This window comes from Rhipicephalus sanguineus, chromosome 3, assembly GCF_013339695.2.
Source record: "Rhipicephalus sanguineus isolate Rsan-2018 chromosome 3, BIME_Rsan_1.4, whole genome shotgun sequence".
NCBI classification, from domain to species: domain Eukaryota; kingdom Metazoa; phylum Arthropoda; class Arachnida; order Ixodida; family Ixodidae; genus Rhipicephalus; species Rhipicephalus sanguineus.
The window spans coordinates 4,157,215-4,173,369 of record NC_051178.1 but is presented as its reverse complement, the minus strand read 5'-3'; the positions used below and the strand labels follow the sequence as shown (position 1 = coordinate 4,173,369).

At 47.6% G+C, this 16,155-nt stretch overlaps 1 protein-coding gene across 1 annotated transcript in view; it reads right to left on the bottom strand.

The window, feature by feature from the left end:
• LOC119386418 (replication protein A 14 kDa subunit) overlaps positions 1-15,263 on the bottom strand; it is a 130,142-nt gene extending 114,879 nt beyond the window's left edge. The window contains exons 1-2 of the mRNA XM_037653726.2: positions 15,051-15,263; positions 14,877-14,951 (exon numbers count right to left, since the gene is read on the bottom strand). Of these exons, the coding sequence (XP_037509654.1) occupies positions 14,877-14,951; positions 15,051-15,122 (147 nt within the window). The 5' untranslated portion in view covers positions 15,123-15,263. The remainder of the gene's footprint in view (positions 1-14,876; positions 14,952-15,050) is intronic.
• Positions 15,264-16,155: the final 892 nt, after the last annotated feature.

Below are 16,155 nucleotides of genomic sequence, written 5' to 3'. Positions count from 1 at the left end.
CATGATGCGCATGCGCGGGAGTTAGTCGATCGTCAAGTTTAGATATATTTTCTGTTCAAGCAATAAAGCTTTCAGTTGTGAGTAAGCGCTTGTGGTGTTCACTTTCTTGTCCTCGTCTTTTTTTGCGCTACTATTACACCATTATGAATCAGTACCAACTAGCTCGCCTTTCCGTTTTGCTTAAGCATCTAGAAGCCAGTGTTGTACGGAACGGCGTTCCAAGGAACGACGTTCCAGGAACTAGTTCCTTTTTGGAGGAACGGAGGAACGCCACCGTTCCATTGAGGATCTGTGGAACTGTAACGGTAACTCGTTACGTTTACGTAGGAACGGCATGGGGAACGGCGTTCCTTCTGTAAAAGTTCCTCGGTATTGAACAGGCGCCCGAGCACAGCACATCATGCAGAACAGGGTGGATGGGCGACTGCGTGAGGCGCAAGAATCTACCGCTCGCCTGTCACTTGACTATGCTGCATCCTGGTTTTCACTTTAAGGCGCCCGCCGGGGGCGCAGGGAAGCGCGCGATTTCAAGACCGACCACGCGCGGGAGGAACAGCTGATTTTTTTTGTGTGTGACCCAGTCTGACAGCAATCACGGGCCGTCCTTGAGTGTAGACACACCTTGGAGAATTTTACTTGACATTCGAGAATAATCGAACCCCAGTGTAAGGCTGCCGCGAGGAAAGGGCAAGCAATTTTTTTACCTCGGCGACCTTTTCGTTCTGCCAACTCAAAAGTAGCTTTTGTGGGTGTGTGTCTGGGGGGGGGGGGGGGGCTTATTCGGGCGGTTCTGCTGCGCGTACCCATGGCCTTTTCGGCGTAGGGAAAAGTGGGGGAGCCGATTTACCGTAGTCGAGGAGCCTACGCCTGGTTTCGCGGAGTTTTCGAACGGCGCGAATCATCGTCATGAATCTGGTGTTTGACGCGCATGGGACAGAGGAGCCAATCACAACGCCAGAGGCCGCAGAAAATGAGTGAAGCACAGATCTGCAACTTTTATTATAGTTCAGTTCGACAGCCGCCACACCGATAACGTCTGGCATGCAATAAACGATACGCGTACATCTATCTACCAGACTTTAGCATTGCTATAAGCCTTATATCACATGTAGACTCATGCCGATTAACACTTACTGCAACGCACTGGCGTTCATACGCCAGATCAATATTTATTGATCAGAGGAGTGAGTTAAGGAGAGGCGGTGGGGGGGGGGGGGGGGGGGGGGCTCACGGCACCTCCTCCCCGCAAACTCTTTCACGGGAAGTTCTTGAAAAAAGTATATCGTTCGAGTCATATGCTTCAATGAAAATGTCCTTACTGGATTGCAACCACAGATAACTCGTACTTGAAGGCACGAGATCAAAAGGAACAATGTAGAGCACCGATTATGCGAAATATTGGTGTTAAACACCATTTACACAATGTTCGAAAAAGCCAATTATACGCTAATGGACTCATGAGTCGACTCACTCAGACCCAGATAGAGGCGTGAGTCTTAGTCTGAGTGAGTAATATTTTGGTGAGTTTGAGTACGAGTGAGTCCGGCTGAAAAATACTTCAGTGAGTCTGAGTCCGAGTGAGTCCGGTTGAAGAAAATTTTGTTGAGTCTGAGTTTAAGGGAGCCCTAAGGGCAAAATATATTTCATAAGTGAGTCTGAGTGAGCTCCAGGTCTGTTGCGGATCGACCTATGTCCAGTACTACATTCTTGTTGCGCCCGCTGAGCCTGCCCTCGCCCCTACGACCATAGTTGACTTGTCGCTATTTGCGTACAACACGGCAATGCCCTCAAGCACTTGATGGAACGGCTCTTCAACATTGCCAACGAAATGCTCATGAGAAAACTGGTTCCTCAGTCGGATACCAACATCGAGGTGCGAGTCTTGCTGAGTGCGAACAAGGGACTTTACTAAGTTGCGAATATGTATCATGGACATTATTTTCTACTCACACTGCGATATTCAATAAGCACTCATTAAACGCCTATGTATTCTTTTCGATGTGGTTTCCTGTGCAGGAAACTTATTTATATTGGCGCATGCGTGGGAATTTCTGTTTGAATATCTGAAGCGCAGTATTATGACGGCGCATTTGAATACTCACGCGGATAGTATACCCCATGTGTTGGACTTGTAATAGACGAGCACGACAGTTGCAGTTAGACATGTCTGTAGTATGGCCGGTAGTCTCTAAAAAATGCGTCTAGGAGCGTTTCTTTAGATTCATTTTATGTACATATAGGAGGTACTCACAGAGCTCTTGCCGCCAGGCGGCGTCAGCGAGTGCGCCGCTATAGCCATGGTCGTTCAGCGATCCGGCATATGAAAGCCCGATGTTTGGCGGCGCAGCACCTCACTGAGCCGTTTTCTTAGAAAAATATAAACATAACACGTGCTGCCGAGAACTTCGGTTGTAGTGCAACGATGACATTCGCGCGCGAGACCACGAGTATGGCGACTGCCGCGCTAGCGCCCCTTGGGGATGACGTCACGTGAATACCTCCTATAACCTACTGCCGGCGATGTCAAATTCGTAATATAAATGTAGCTCGATGTTAAATTGCTCCCCTTATTTCGCCTCGCGGTTATCCGGCACTACATTTTGATTAAAAATTCAAATGTAACGTAAAAGTAACGACACGTTCCAATTTTCGAAAAGTAACTGGAACGCGTTCCTTTCGCATTGAAGGAACTTGTAACGGGAACTCGTTCCAAGATTGGGAAGGAACGAGGAACGAGCCTTCGTTCCTGTTTTAGAGGAACGTGTACAACACTGCTAGAAGCTTCTGATCGTCAGTACCACGCACACACGTGTACACAACCAAATCATCGGCAAATAAACGCACTTTCACGCCTTCTTCAACACAAGTAACAACGTCATTGATATAAATAAGAAACAATAGCGGTCCTAATACTGACCCTTGAGGTACCCCCGAGTACACCTCAAGTAAATCAGAGTTAGTATTATTAACAGTGACATACTGTTAATAATGTGAGATATGTTTATGTGAGATATAAGTTTAATAGGATGCCCTTTGGAATCTCATCAGCTCCAGAGCATTACCAAAGGACGATGAGTCACGTATTCGAGGGCTTGAAAGGAGTCGTGTGCCACATAGACGATGTGCTAGTGTGGGGAGAGACCAAACAGTCCCACGACGAGCGCCTTGCCCTAGTCCTCGAGCGGTTACTCAAGGCAGGTGTGTCGCTGAACAAACAGAAGTGCTCCTTCTACCAAAATAGCGTGAAGTTTCTGGGCCACATCATTGATCAAAACGGCGTGCGCCCAGATGAGGGTATGATTGAAGCCATCGTTAAAATGAAGCTGCCAACCAACGTGACAGAGATCAAGCGCTTCCTCGGGATGACCAACTTCGTATCTCGGTTCATTCCGAATTTCGGTGACATCGCGCATCCGCTGACAGAGCTTTTGCGCAAGTCCAACCATTTTGTCTGGGACGCCGCACAGCAGCAGGCTTTTCAAGAAATTAAAGAAGCCTTAACTTCACGACCCGTCCTAGCTCTCCATGATCCGAGGCAACGACTCATCGTCTCATCAGACGCCTCAAGCTACGGTCTGGGAGCAGTTCTGTTCCAAGAAGACCCCCATGGCAATCGGCGGCCTGTAGCGTACGCTTCAAAAACGTTGACCTCAGCTGAAGCAGGCTACTCTCAAATTGAGAAAGAAGCTCTCGGAATAACGTGGGCATGTGAGAAATTCAGGGACTACCTCATCGGGCTTCATTTCAAGATAGAAACGGATCACAAGCCTTTGGTGCCCATCCTTTCCACTAAACCCATCGACAGCCTAACACCCAGACTTCAGCGTCTTCGTCTACGCATGATGCGGTATGACTACGAGACCACGTTTATACCAGGCAAGCAGCTCCTCACAGCCGATGCTCTCTCTCGTCAGCCACTCGCAACGCAGGACTCCGGAGACATCTCAGGCGAAATATCAACCTACGCAAGTGTCGTAGTGGGCCTTTTGTCGTCGGAGGTGGCAAGCCTAGAGAAAGTTGCCATGGCGCAGAAGCGTGATCCGACATGTAAAGCTATAGAAGCCTTCACGAGAAACGGGTGGCCAGCGCACAAGAGGAAAACTCCGAAAGACTGCCGTGAGTACTGGCAATTCAAGCATGAACTCACAGTACACGACGGCGTCCTACTAATGGGCAATCGGCTCAATGCTTCAATGCTTCATTCCTCAATGCTTACGGAAAGCAACACTCAACGCCTTGCACGAGGGGCATGAGGGAGAAGTCAAGTGCTCGCGACTTGCCTGACAAACGTGCTGGTGGCCTGGGATCACAAGGGACATCAAAGACTTGATAGAAAAGTGTCCCAACTGCATGGAGCATCGACAACAAAGGAGCGAACCGTTAATGCCAACGGCACTCCCGGACCGACCCTGGCAGCAACTCGATGTCGATCTCTTGTATGCGAAAGGTTCCACATATCTCTTAGTGGCTGACTGCTACTCGCGCTACTTCGAGATTGCGCTCCTTAAAGATGAGCGGCCTGCAACAAGCATACAGAAGATGAAATCAATCTTCGCGCGCTACGGCATTCCAGATACTGTTGTAACTGACAACAGGCCACAGTTTCATCCCTGCAATACATCAGAGTTTTCAAAATTCGCGAGAGAGTGGGGATTTAAACATTTTACATCAAGCCCGAAGTACCCACAGAGCAACGGATTCGCCGAGGTGGCAGTGAAAATCGCCAAACAGAAGATAGCTAAGGCAGCTGACCCCTACAAGGCTCTTCTGGCGTACCGTGCAACACCTCTAGAGAACGGCTATAGCCCAGCTGAGCTAGAGCTACTTTTCGGCCGGCGTGCTCGCACCACAGTTCCAATTTCTCCACACATGCTGAAGCCGACGCTCGCAGACAGTCAACGACTTCAAAAGATAGAGCAAGGAATCAAGCAGCGCCAGGAAAGGAACTACAATCGACACCGTGGTGTTCGTCGTTTACCAGTCCTGAATCCAGGGCAGCAAGTGTGGATAAAAGACCTCAAACGCATAGGTGCCGTCCTAAGAGAGGCTGACTCGACACGCTCATACTGGATCCAATGCGAAACGGGCACTGTCCGCCGCAACAGATGACACCTCGTCAAAGACAGCGCAGGTGTGGCATTAGACAATCATCCGGCATCACTGGACATGCCATCTCGTCTGTCTGCTCAGGCACCAGGCATGAAGCAACCGGGAACGACACAGTCAACACCGACCGCGCCATCACCCTACGTCACCGCGCATGGGAGAACTGTGCGCCCTCCTGCACGGTTCCGTAACTGAAGGGGGGAGATGTAGTGTCGGGAGTCATCACGGCTTCGGTGTGCTTACAAGCGCCATCTCTGACGCTCGACCGAAACAGCGAACGGCCTCGAAGATGCCCTACGGTTGCTATGTGCTGGACGGTACGGTATGTGGAGAGAGCGACGCGGCTCTCAAGTCTCAGGTGGCACGGGTTTCAAGTATCCGAGAGGCGCGTGATCTACCCGGGGGCATTGGACGCTTGACTCGCATCGCGGTACGACGCATATAGGGCGTCGCCCAGTCATGTAGCGTTAGAGCTTTAATTAACCAGTTTTATAATTCAACTCTACAGCGCATCACTATAGAACAGCATAGAGGGCGTCGCCCAGTCATGTAACGTTAGAGCTTTAATAAACGAGTTTTATAATTCAACTCTACAGCGCATCACTATAGAACAGAAGAGTGGAGAAACAGGTATTGTGGATGACAAGCAGACGACGTGTCCACGCCGCGGTGAACGCTGAGGAGATAAGGAATGCCAAAAGGCGGGGAGAGAAGGGATTATTACTTGGAATTGGTGGTACGCCCACAGCTCATAGCGCTGCTGCGTTTGGCATTCTGGACATTTACTTGAAATGTTAAAAAATTATCGGAGGTGCTTTTAGTGTTCTCTCACCAAGTCGTGCGAGCACAAAATGAGTGCCAGATTTAATGCACAGGTTAAGCGTCCTTTAGGTGCAGTAGGTTATCCTCGCGTTGCAGTGGCTACTGTCGCTTAATGTTTAATGAAGTCCATTTTGTTAAAGGGTCACTAAAGGCAAATATTAAGTCGACGTTGATTGTTGAAATAGCGGTCTAGAAACCTCGTAGTGCTACTTTTGTGCCAAGGAAGTGCTTATTTTGAAATAAAATCATGTTTTAGTGGTCCGCATCACGTTAGCGCACTTCAAATCACCCACCTGAAAGCGGTGTTTCTCACATCACTGCTGCCGTGCCCAACGTTGCCCGCCTTTACTGCGTGGCGGCGTGCGCTATTCGGGCATCCAGCAACATCACATGCATGCGGCATTTTGGCGAACTTTCTGTCAGAGCAACTTTCACGAGCGCGCAAAACACACGCGGCAGTACGAGATACCGAAACTACCACTGAGACACGACCGCGTGAGCGAAGCAGGGTGCCGGGCGAAGCGCAGTTCGGCGAAAACGGAACCTTTGAACCACGCACGCCGTTCCCCGTGGCACTGCCAAAGAGGTTCTTTTTTCCATGAATCAAACAGAAACAAACAAGCAGCATTTTATAAGGTTTCTTGATGCAAGGAAGGTTCTTTTTTTTTATTGCAGCTAGTTTGATTACGAGTGATTAATTGTAGTCAAACTCTCTCACGTCATCGGGGTCATTTCCAAAATGTGCCGTTCATGGCGCTCATCGCGTGATACATTTAGCTTAATTTCTCGGTAAGTAGGGCACTGCTGTTGATAATATTGCCGTTTTAGACGTCATACGTTGAGCTTTCACTCTGACATAAATTGTTATTTGCCTTTAGAGCCCCTTTAAGTCTGAGCATCGTTGCAGAAAGCAACAGAAACAAGCGTGTCATTGGTATTCCTTAAACTCACTGCGCATTACACAGGCTAAAGAAAGTGGCAGGTAGATACGGCATTAATGTTGTTTTTACGGCTGCCAATAAGCGAGGTAAGATGTGTGCTGCCGTGTAGAGAAAGAATGAGCGGGTAATAGAGATATTTGTTTCGTAAAGCATGCCAGCAAATTAAAGGGCCCCTCACCAGGTTTGACAATTTTGAGCTAACGAGTGCAATGCATACACTGGGCGTTTACGATCACGTCTGCCAAAATTTGCAACGCTACGCGCCGCGGAAATGGGTCAAATTTCAAGGTGAACGCTGCTTGCCCTTCCTCTCGCGGGCGCGCGCTTTAGAGAATGAGGGTATGACGTACATGAAAGAATCGCAATACGTAGATGGTAGTGCTGTGACGTCGCTCCTCTACGTAGAAGACTGTGCCCTGATGTGGTCAACAGTAGCACGTGACACTGCGATAATTATTTGACACGACATGTGTAGTTTGTCTAATTTGTTGCTTGAATAGATTAATAAAACTTGAGAGAAATAATGAGACACACAAAGGGAATGTGTGCGTTTTTTTTTTTTTTTTTCGTGAATTGCAGCGAGATGCGGGGCTAATGTGCCTCTGTTTCCCATGCATTCGTGTCCCCGCGGTTAGCGCATCGAGCATTCTGGGGCGTTCAAGCACTCATTGTGCTCATTTATTCTACCGCGTCCAAGTAAACGTTAATGTGGCACTGGCTCATGATACCGTCGTGCCCGTACAAATGTCTCAACTTTCATGCCCGTCCCGCAGAAACAGGCAGTACACCACAGAGAACGCCGACAAAACGCCCACGGCCGCTACATAAAAAAAAAGGTAGCAGCCGTGCAATGCCGCTCGCGTGCTCGGGGCTGGCTCGGGCAACGTTTCTAGAACTACTTCAGTTTGAAAACTCGGCTCTGTTGCGCAGCTCCGCCGCAAGCGGAGGCGGCGAGTGGCGCTGTAGTCACGTCAGGCTTCAGCGAGGTGCGCCGACCGCTGCTACGGCTGCTACCGTATCGGTGCGCCGGATCAGATGGGCCACTGCTTTGTATTGACGAACAGATTCCGGATCTTGTAATACACAGCAAAAGAGATTACACGTGTTACACGTCCGCAATGTCGACATGTTTTATGCCGGGCTGCACAGCAGCAAAATGACAAACAAATGACCGTGGCACTCTTGAGCTCAGCATGATCAGACGGGATAAGGTTGCCAGAAAAATCGCAAGTTAATGAACGAATGTACTCTAGAAGTGCTGCTTGCTGGGCCAGTTCTTCACATTAAACTTGTGAAAATCCACGAAAACGGACGCAAAATTAAGTTAGGGCAAATTTGATGTAACCCTTTTTTCTTTGTACTTTGCTGAGAGCTTGGTACATGTTTGGGATGTAAAAACAGCGCAAAATATAGACAAGGACAGAGGAAGAGACACCGCTCTTCCTCTGTCCTTGTCTATATTTTGCGCTGTTTTTACATCCCAAGCATGAACCACCAACTAGCCCAACTTTCGCTATTCTTGGTACAAGTGTTGGCTGTTTTGGTTGTTTCAGGCCAGTGTGGCTTTCAAGTATATGGCAGTTATAAGTTCAGTGTGGTGTTGCGATTCCTTCCTTCGTGTGTGCGTCTTTTTCGCTGGTTTTCTCAAGTATTAATGAGCGATTCACGAATGACAGGATCGAAATGCCTCGTTTTTCTTGAAAATCTGTAAATACTGATCGAAGTAACCCGCAAAAATTTCAATTAAACACGTGATTTATGCGCATTTTTGACGTGCACTATTGTACTCTATAAATGTACATGTACCACTTATCACTTTCATTAATCACTTTTAAAGATAGTTTTCAGCTAATTCCCAAGCACAGAGTTCGGGAAAGCTGATTTATTGACAGCAGGGGCTTGGCGAGAAGTTACTTTAGCTCCCGGGGGGAGGGTGGGCATAGAAATACCGAACGCACCCATATGTCTACGCCGCTGGTTACAGTCAAGGTACATGCGAGTAATAATTGCGGGAAATTCATTGGTTTATAGGGTTTAACGTCCCAAAGCTACTCAGGCTATATGAGAGATGCCGTAGTGGAGGGCTCCGGATAATGTAATTCGATAACCTGGGGTTGCTTAGCGGGCACCGGAATAGCACAGTACACGGGCACCAAGAATTTCGCCTCTACCGAAATGCGAAGGCCACGACCAGGATCCAACCTGCGTCTTTCGGGTCAGCAGCCGAACAGCTTTTTTTTTAACCACCAGGAGCATATCCAGAAATTTTTTTCGGGAGGAGGGGGCGGGGGGTCTTCAATCATACTTTATGTATGTTTGTGAGTGTAGCACAAGCAAAACTGAAAATTTTCGGCGTTCTGAACGCCCCCACCCCCTGGCTATGCCAGTATTATAACCACTGTTATCTCGGTGACTTCAGTGAAGCGAAAGGTTAGATGGAAGGGTGTCGTTTCAAAGCAGTAAAAGTACAATTAAGCTGGAACATGACGGTGCGATTTTAATGTTTAATGCTTTCAAGAGAATAAAATTGTTTAAAAAGAAAAGCACGAAAATTTCAAAAGCATTTTTATGAATGATTAAATCATATGGAACATTCGGCACTTAAGTGCGAATTGTGTCGTGTAAGCTGAGGACAGAATCGTACATGTTAAGGCCATCTGCGATCTCAGCTAGTCGCGGCCGGTCTAAACGTAGTTCATATCGAGCGCGACTGGCTCCTTATTTCCGCAACTTGCACGAGTGAGTCAGTGATGACCGACAGATTTGAACCTGGTCACGCTTTATCGCGATCAAATTTAATCGAGCAACACATCGATAACTTTCTAAATCTCGAGCTTGCGAGATTGAAATTCTACTAGCGCGCCCTACAATTACGGTGGCTACTACATTGCTTTATTTTGATATGAATAACGACAGCGGAATAATGTACAGCGGCATTTCGCTGTATTCTTTCCGTTCCTTGGACACTAGACATCATCAATATCCGAGTTGCAATAAAGCCTGTAATTGGGCAAGGCGAAGGCTGTTAGAGGAAAGACAGCATGAAAGGATTCCCTCGCGAGCCTCCGACGAAATTATGCAATGGCCTATTTGTTTCTAAATACCTACGAGAACATTTACAGACTCTTCTCGTAGCCAGGCAAGAGGTTTGCGAAATCAGCTCTTCTGGTATTTCAATATTGTACTTAGCCAGTGAGCAACGCTAACGTATGTATAGCAATGAACATGACGAGAGCAGCAGCGACGGTCGTGCTCACGGTGCCTACTGTCGTTCGTGTAACACAGAACACGAGCAGGCCCGATCTCAGATATTGTTGCTGAACGGTACTATTTAACACGATTACCTTAGCGGAAAAATAAGTCATTTTCGCAACTGTGTTGATAAGCAATTCAGTATATTTGCGCGGACAATCGCAGCTGTCCGCCGCCTTCACTCGCGCTTCGCCGCCTGCTACGTAGAGCCTGTTGATGCAGTAGCACCACCTGCACAGGAAGTCGGTTGCACGCCGCTTTCAGAGTACTGCGGAGGCAGGGAGTTTGGCAACTGAAAGAAGTTCTATAAACGTTGGGCTCGGGCACGTCATGCACACGTGACCATGCATGCGCATGACGTGTTCATGCGTATGTGTCAAGTGAAGAGCGCAGGGAAGAGATCTGGCTTGCTAAGGCTACACGGGGCGAGTGGCAAGGGTTTGAAACTCGCCTCCTCGCATCGAGGTTTCGCACCGCCTCAAATGATTGTTTTTCTCAGCTCGTAATGAACCGATTTGAAAAATTTTTGCGGCATACTGCTCTTCATTCGGCACACAACAACTTCCAGCGTCTAACTAAACTTTGCTATGTGGCCTGGTGAGGGGCCCTTTAACTGACTGCCATGAAGGTGCAGTATATAAGGTTCCTTTTAGCTGCAGCTGCTTCTATGCAGGACAGACGAGTTGCTGGGTTAACCAGATTAAGGTAACAAAGAGACCGCTAACCGGAGGCTAGTTATCTTTACATTGCTGAGAGTGTAAATGCGCAACAAAATTCAATGAATGCGCAGTTTTGTACCGGCACAGGAATAAAAAAACATGTGTGGTTGCGGTCTGGCATATCGATAATAATGGTCAACCATTGAATTACTTGCATAAAGAAGAAATCAAGTGGCTGAACAGTTGTCTCTCACATAGACCACTACGTGCACCAGATTGATGGGTGTCACCTCTTGCCTGGTTATGCACAGATATAAGCTTTTGTGCCTACCATCCCTTCTGCCGCTGAGCGCCTCTTCAGTTGTTAGTCGGCATTGTCCCGACTTCTCGCTTGTGCCCGTGTTTACACGGCCAGTCTTTTAATGTGAGATTCCACACACTACAGCTTGTTCCTTTTCCCAAATCATGTAGTTCGTTTAAATGCTTGCCAAAGCATGGTCCCTACAAATGCAATTAGCTGCCTCGCCATTTCAATGAAGATGCCACATTGCATCATTACTACGCTCACCCTGAGCTCACTCGGGCCTTGGGGGAGAGACATTTTTAAACATTTCAGTGGCTTTCAGAGCACAGTTTATTTAGGCATCAGCAAAGATGTAACTCGAGCCAAGCGACGCTTTTGTTCTTTTTACATGCAGTTTGTGCACGAAAAATGAAAGAAATTAAAAATTAAAGAAACAGGATAAATGCAATAACTAAAAATTTTGAAAATAAAATTTTCTAACTGCGATTGTTCTAACTGCACTGAAACAGAAAAAAGTATAAGTGGAAAAAAAAAGGCTGATCTGTAACAAAGCATAGAGACGTCTCAAATTTGTTTGCCTCAATATGTATATCGCCAAATAACACAGGTACACCCGTCGGCAAAATAAGTCGGGACGTGCGAGCGACGACCGTAATCATATAAAACAGCATCGCCGCGCCACCTGACGTGGAGAGTGCGCATGCGCATCCTTTTAATTGCGCAGCCACATCTTTTTACTCGCTTGCAGCGGACCAGGTGATTACAAGTAACGTTTCACGCTAGGCGTCGCTTTCTTCCTTCAATTCGTGACGCGCTCAGTTCGACGGGGCCACGGTAGCGGTGAAGTGTACGTGACTCGCCTCACAGACAACGCAGAGCAGCCGAACTTTTCGTTTAACGCGCTGTTGTTAAAAGCTCCTTTCGCAGAAATTCCGGTGTTGGTGCCTACGTAAGCGTCATTGGTAGTGTGCGAAAAATCAGTGCGTTCTGCGTGGCGAAAATGTTTTCAATGTTACGCGCACAGGCTTTCTTTTCCACATGGCACGTTGAGGCTAAAAATGGAGAAGGCGATGCCAACTAGGCCCGATCAGGTTAGCGTGTTCCACTCTTGGAGGCGAAGTTCAAGGGTCCTTCTCGTTTTATCGTGGTTCGAAGAGTTCACACTTAGAGTACAGAGAAGCAGTGAACTTCTACTCATTGATGAACACGCTATGTTCTTTCGAGCTGTCACTCAGCTTTTTTGAGCTCATCCCTGCTGCCACGTGTTTTTGTAACTTTCTGCAGTCACGCTGAACGTGTTGCGATTTACATGCTCTCTATAGAGGACATCCCAAGCTCTGAAGAAGCGTGATCACAGCAAATAGTTCCGAAAATATGCATCGTTTGGTATCCTGTCCGAAAACTTGCCGATCAGTGTCTGAGTGTAACCATGTGATTCAACGGTTTCACAGTTTTTAATGACAACTCAATACGGCATAGGTAATAAGTTTCGCCGTTGCTCTTTTTCGCTCGCCCTCAGTTGCTTTCCTTTTTTTGTTCTTTCAAGGCCAACCCATGACCTCTCCGATTACAGCGAGCGTTCTTTTTTTTTTTTTCAAGGCCATTCGCCTATATTGCCCAAGGGCTCGCAGCCGATGCCTAGGCCGGGGTTGAGGCCTACCCCAAGTCAAGTTCGCTGGACTTTATAAATAAAGTTTTTCTCTCTCTCTCTCTCTCTCGCCTATTTTTGTTGCATGTGCAAGGTGATCTGCCTGCCTCTTGTTATGTTAATAAACTGAAGCATTCTTTCGGCTCAACGCGATTTCATTTTCGGTGCCCTTGTTCGTGTTTCAGTATCACATGGTACGTTTCAACTAAAACGAAAGAGCAGAGAAAAGAAGTAATGATGTGTGTGGCACCGGTTTGCCACTGAGACAAGATATGCTATCTCTTTAATCAGGGCATAGCGAGCCGCGTACGCTTCACCGCCACTGTGCCCCCGTCGAATTGAGCGTGTCATGGATTGAAGAAAGCAACGCCTAGTGCAAAACGCTACATGTAATCGCTGGTCCGCTGCAACCGAGTAAAAAGATATGGCTGCGAGATTGAAAGACCGCGCACAAGCACTTCCCACGTCAGATGGCATGGCGATGCAGTTTTATCTGATTGCGGTCGTCGCTCGCGTGTCCAGTCTTATTTTGCCGACAGGTGTACAGCTGCTTTCACATTAGGGAATATCGATCGTAATCGTCAGTAACATTTTAAAAATAAATTCCTCCTGTGGGTGTATGTGACTTCCTCAGTTTGTGCATAAATGTAAATAGGACTCAAATGCAATCAGAACGGCCTCGTGAGTGTGAGTCTACCCAAGCAGCGAGGTCTTCCAGGTACTGCTTTTGCATCTGTGCCAAGAAAAGCATTGTATTTTCTGGTCATAATCGGAAAATACAGACTAAATAAACATTAAGCATCGCTGTGCTCCTTTGCAAGGGTGGAGCCATGCAGTGTGTGCACTGTGCCTTCTAATAGACATGGCTGTGCATAGGCAAGACAGAGGAATGCTTTCGGTGCTTGTGTGGTAAAAGTCTTCAGTTTTCTGTCTTTATAATGCCTCCTTACCAACTGTAAGCCTTACTTGTCGCTAGGAAACATAAGAATAGCTCAAGTGGAGATTATTCATCGCATTTGACTGTACAGTGCAAGTATTATGTGTTTAGCCATTTCCTGACAAAGAAATTATGTTTCGGCATAATTTGGGGCTGCAAGTGGCATAAGCATCTCGCATTATTGTGCCTGTGGTAGCATAGCACATGGCGCAATCAATTTTCTTGTATTTTGTTGCTACGAAGCAGCCTTGGCTATGCACACGTTGAATTTCATGCAGCTGTACAGCAATTAGCCCCCCTACAAAGCGGTTGTGTAAGATTTTTGGCCCCCGCACATTTAGTGCAGCTTGTACAGTGTCGATTTTTATGAAAGGGAACACGCGAACGCGTGGCCTGCGCTCTGCGACGGCTACCTTCAGCTCCGTCAACCGACAGCTAACGAAGGCTCGCCCGCTTTGGCGTCATCTATTGGCAAACAAAATAACAAGTCATGGCCGGTTGCGAAGCGCTTTTAGATAACGCTGCATCTCGGCTCGCGTAACGGGCGATGCAGGCAGCGCGTCGTCTGCCTGTCAACAAGTCGAGCGTGGCGCGCCAGCACTGCGCGAGCTGCAGGAATTGCCCTTAACGCGAGCCGAGAGGCAGCGTTATCTAAAGGCGCGTCTCATCCAGCCATGATTCGTTATTTTGTTAGCCAATAGATGACGCCCAAAGCGGGCAAGCTTTCGTTAGCTGTCGGTTGACGGAGCTTACGGCAGCCGCCGGAGCGCGCAGGCCATGCGCTCCCGCGTTCCCTTTCATAAAAATTGACACTGTACAGTCGGAATCACACTTGCCTAGAGCAGCCAGTCGGCCACTTCAGCACCATTTTTTGCAAAAAGATACAGCGACCGACGCCGTAGTGATACCAAACGTAGCCAGACCGCATGCTAGGTCCTTGTGCTATAATTCAAGCATGAACGAAAGCTTGTAGCTAAAGCGAGGTAGCAGCTGCGGACACCGACAGCGACCACAGCCACGCGCTCGACCACTCTAGACAAGTGTGCTTCCGACGGTACTACTTTTCCTTGCGTGCACCGTTTGTTGCAAACGAGAGCTCGTCGCATCGCCTAGTTTTGTGGCTCAATCATTTCATTCTGAATTGCACAAGTCAAACGTCGTCCGTCTGACCCTAGCAACAGCTGCACTTGAGAGGTGGCTCACTCACCGGATTCTTCATGATTACTTGGACGACCTGCTTGTCTGGGGATTCCATCTTGAATGACATACCCTGGGGCTCGCTCTGCGACAGTAATATCGTCAGGGGCATGTTCGTATTCCGCGGTATACAACGACGACCGTCAATCATTCAAAGCACCGCAAAAAGAATAACAGTATGTACCTGCAGGACCCTGCCGACAAGACACACCGTCTGCCTCTGGTAATTTGCGAGTAGCTTTGCGTTGACGCGCATGTCTCGCCTGTTCACACGCTGGGTTTTTCACACAAGCACAATACCTCAATCCACCTCAAACACCACCTCGTATACGAAGTCTAGTAGAGAAGGGAAACCTTCGACGATGCAACACAAATAATGGTAGCAGTGGCGTTCTCAACTAAGTCGAATGACTGGTAGATGGCGCTGCCAAATTCTGCTATTGAGATTCGAATGAGAATGAGATTCGAAGAGAGGCTGAGGAAAATGAAGAAGAGTAGATGGGCAGAGAAGGTTTTCAGGTATTTGTATAGAAAAAGCGTTGACACGCAGTGGAGAAAAAGAACTAGGAGGCTCACCAGTAAATATACGGCTGGCAGTGCGGGCGATATGGCAACAAGGAGCATTAAGCGGAAGGTCAGAGAGGCGGAGAAGACTTATTGGATGACAGCGATGGAAAAGAAGCCGGCTCTGAGTAACTACCGAAAAGGAAAAAACGAAATAAGGAGGGAAAGGTTTTATGATAATTCAAGGGGAAGCGCTTTACTGTTTGAAGCAAGGTCGGGCTGCCTGAGAACGCGTAGTTATAAAGCGAGATTCAGTAACGAAGAAGAACTATGTACATGCTGCGGGGGAACTAAGGAAACGATGGAACATGTACTGATTGAATGTGGCGATATTCACCCAGGTATACGTGTGGGCACGAGTCGACATGAAGCCTTGGGTTTTAGGGACAACAATGGAAAGCTGAACACGCCCGCGATAGAAATAAGTAAGAGACGGTTAGAGTATTGGTGGCAGAAAAGTAGAGATAAAGTACAAAAATAAATAATTGGGGGAAAAAAGGTTATTCTGCCTTAAGAGGCAGAGAGATGGACTGTGAATTTATATTTTTTGTTATAATAACATAGATTTAATCAATGTAGATAAGGCATTAGGACAACATGAAACAAGGAAGTTTTTTTCTTTTTTTTCTTTTTTTTATCCTTCGAGCCTGGTGGCAGACATGTCACCGCCCCGTTATAAAGGGGACGCTCATAGCATCCATCCATCCATTATTATAGGAAGAGCA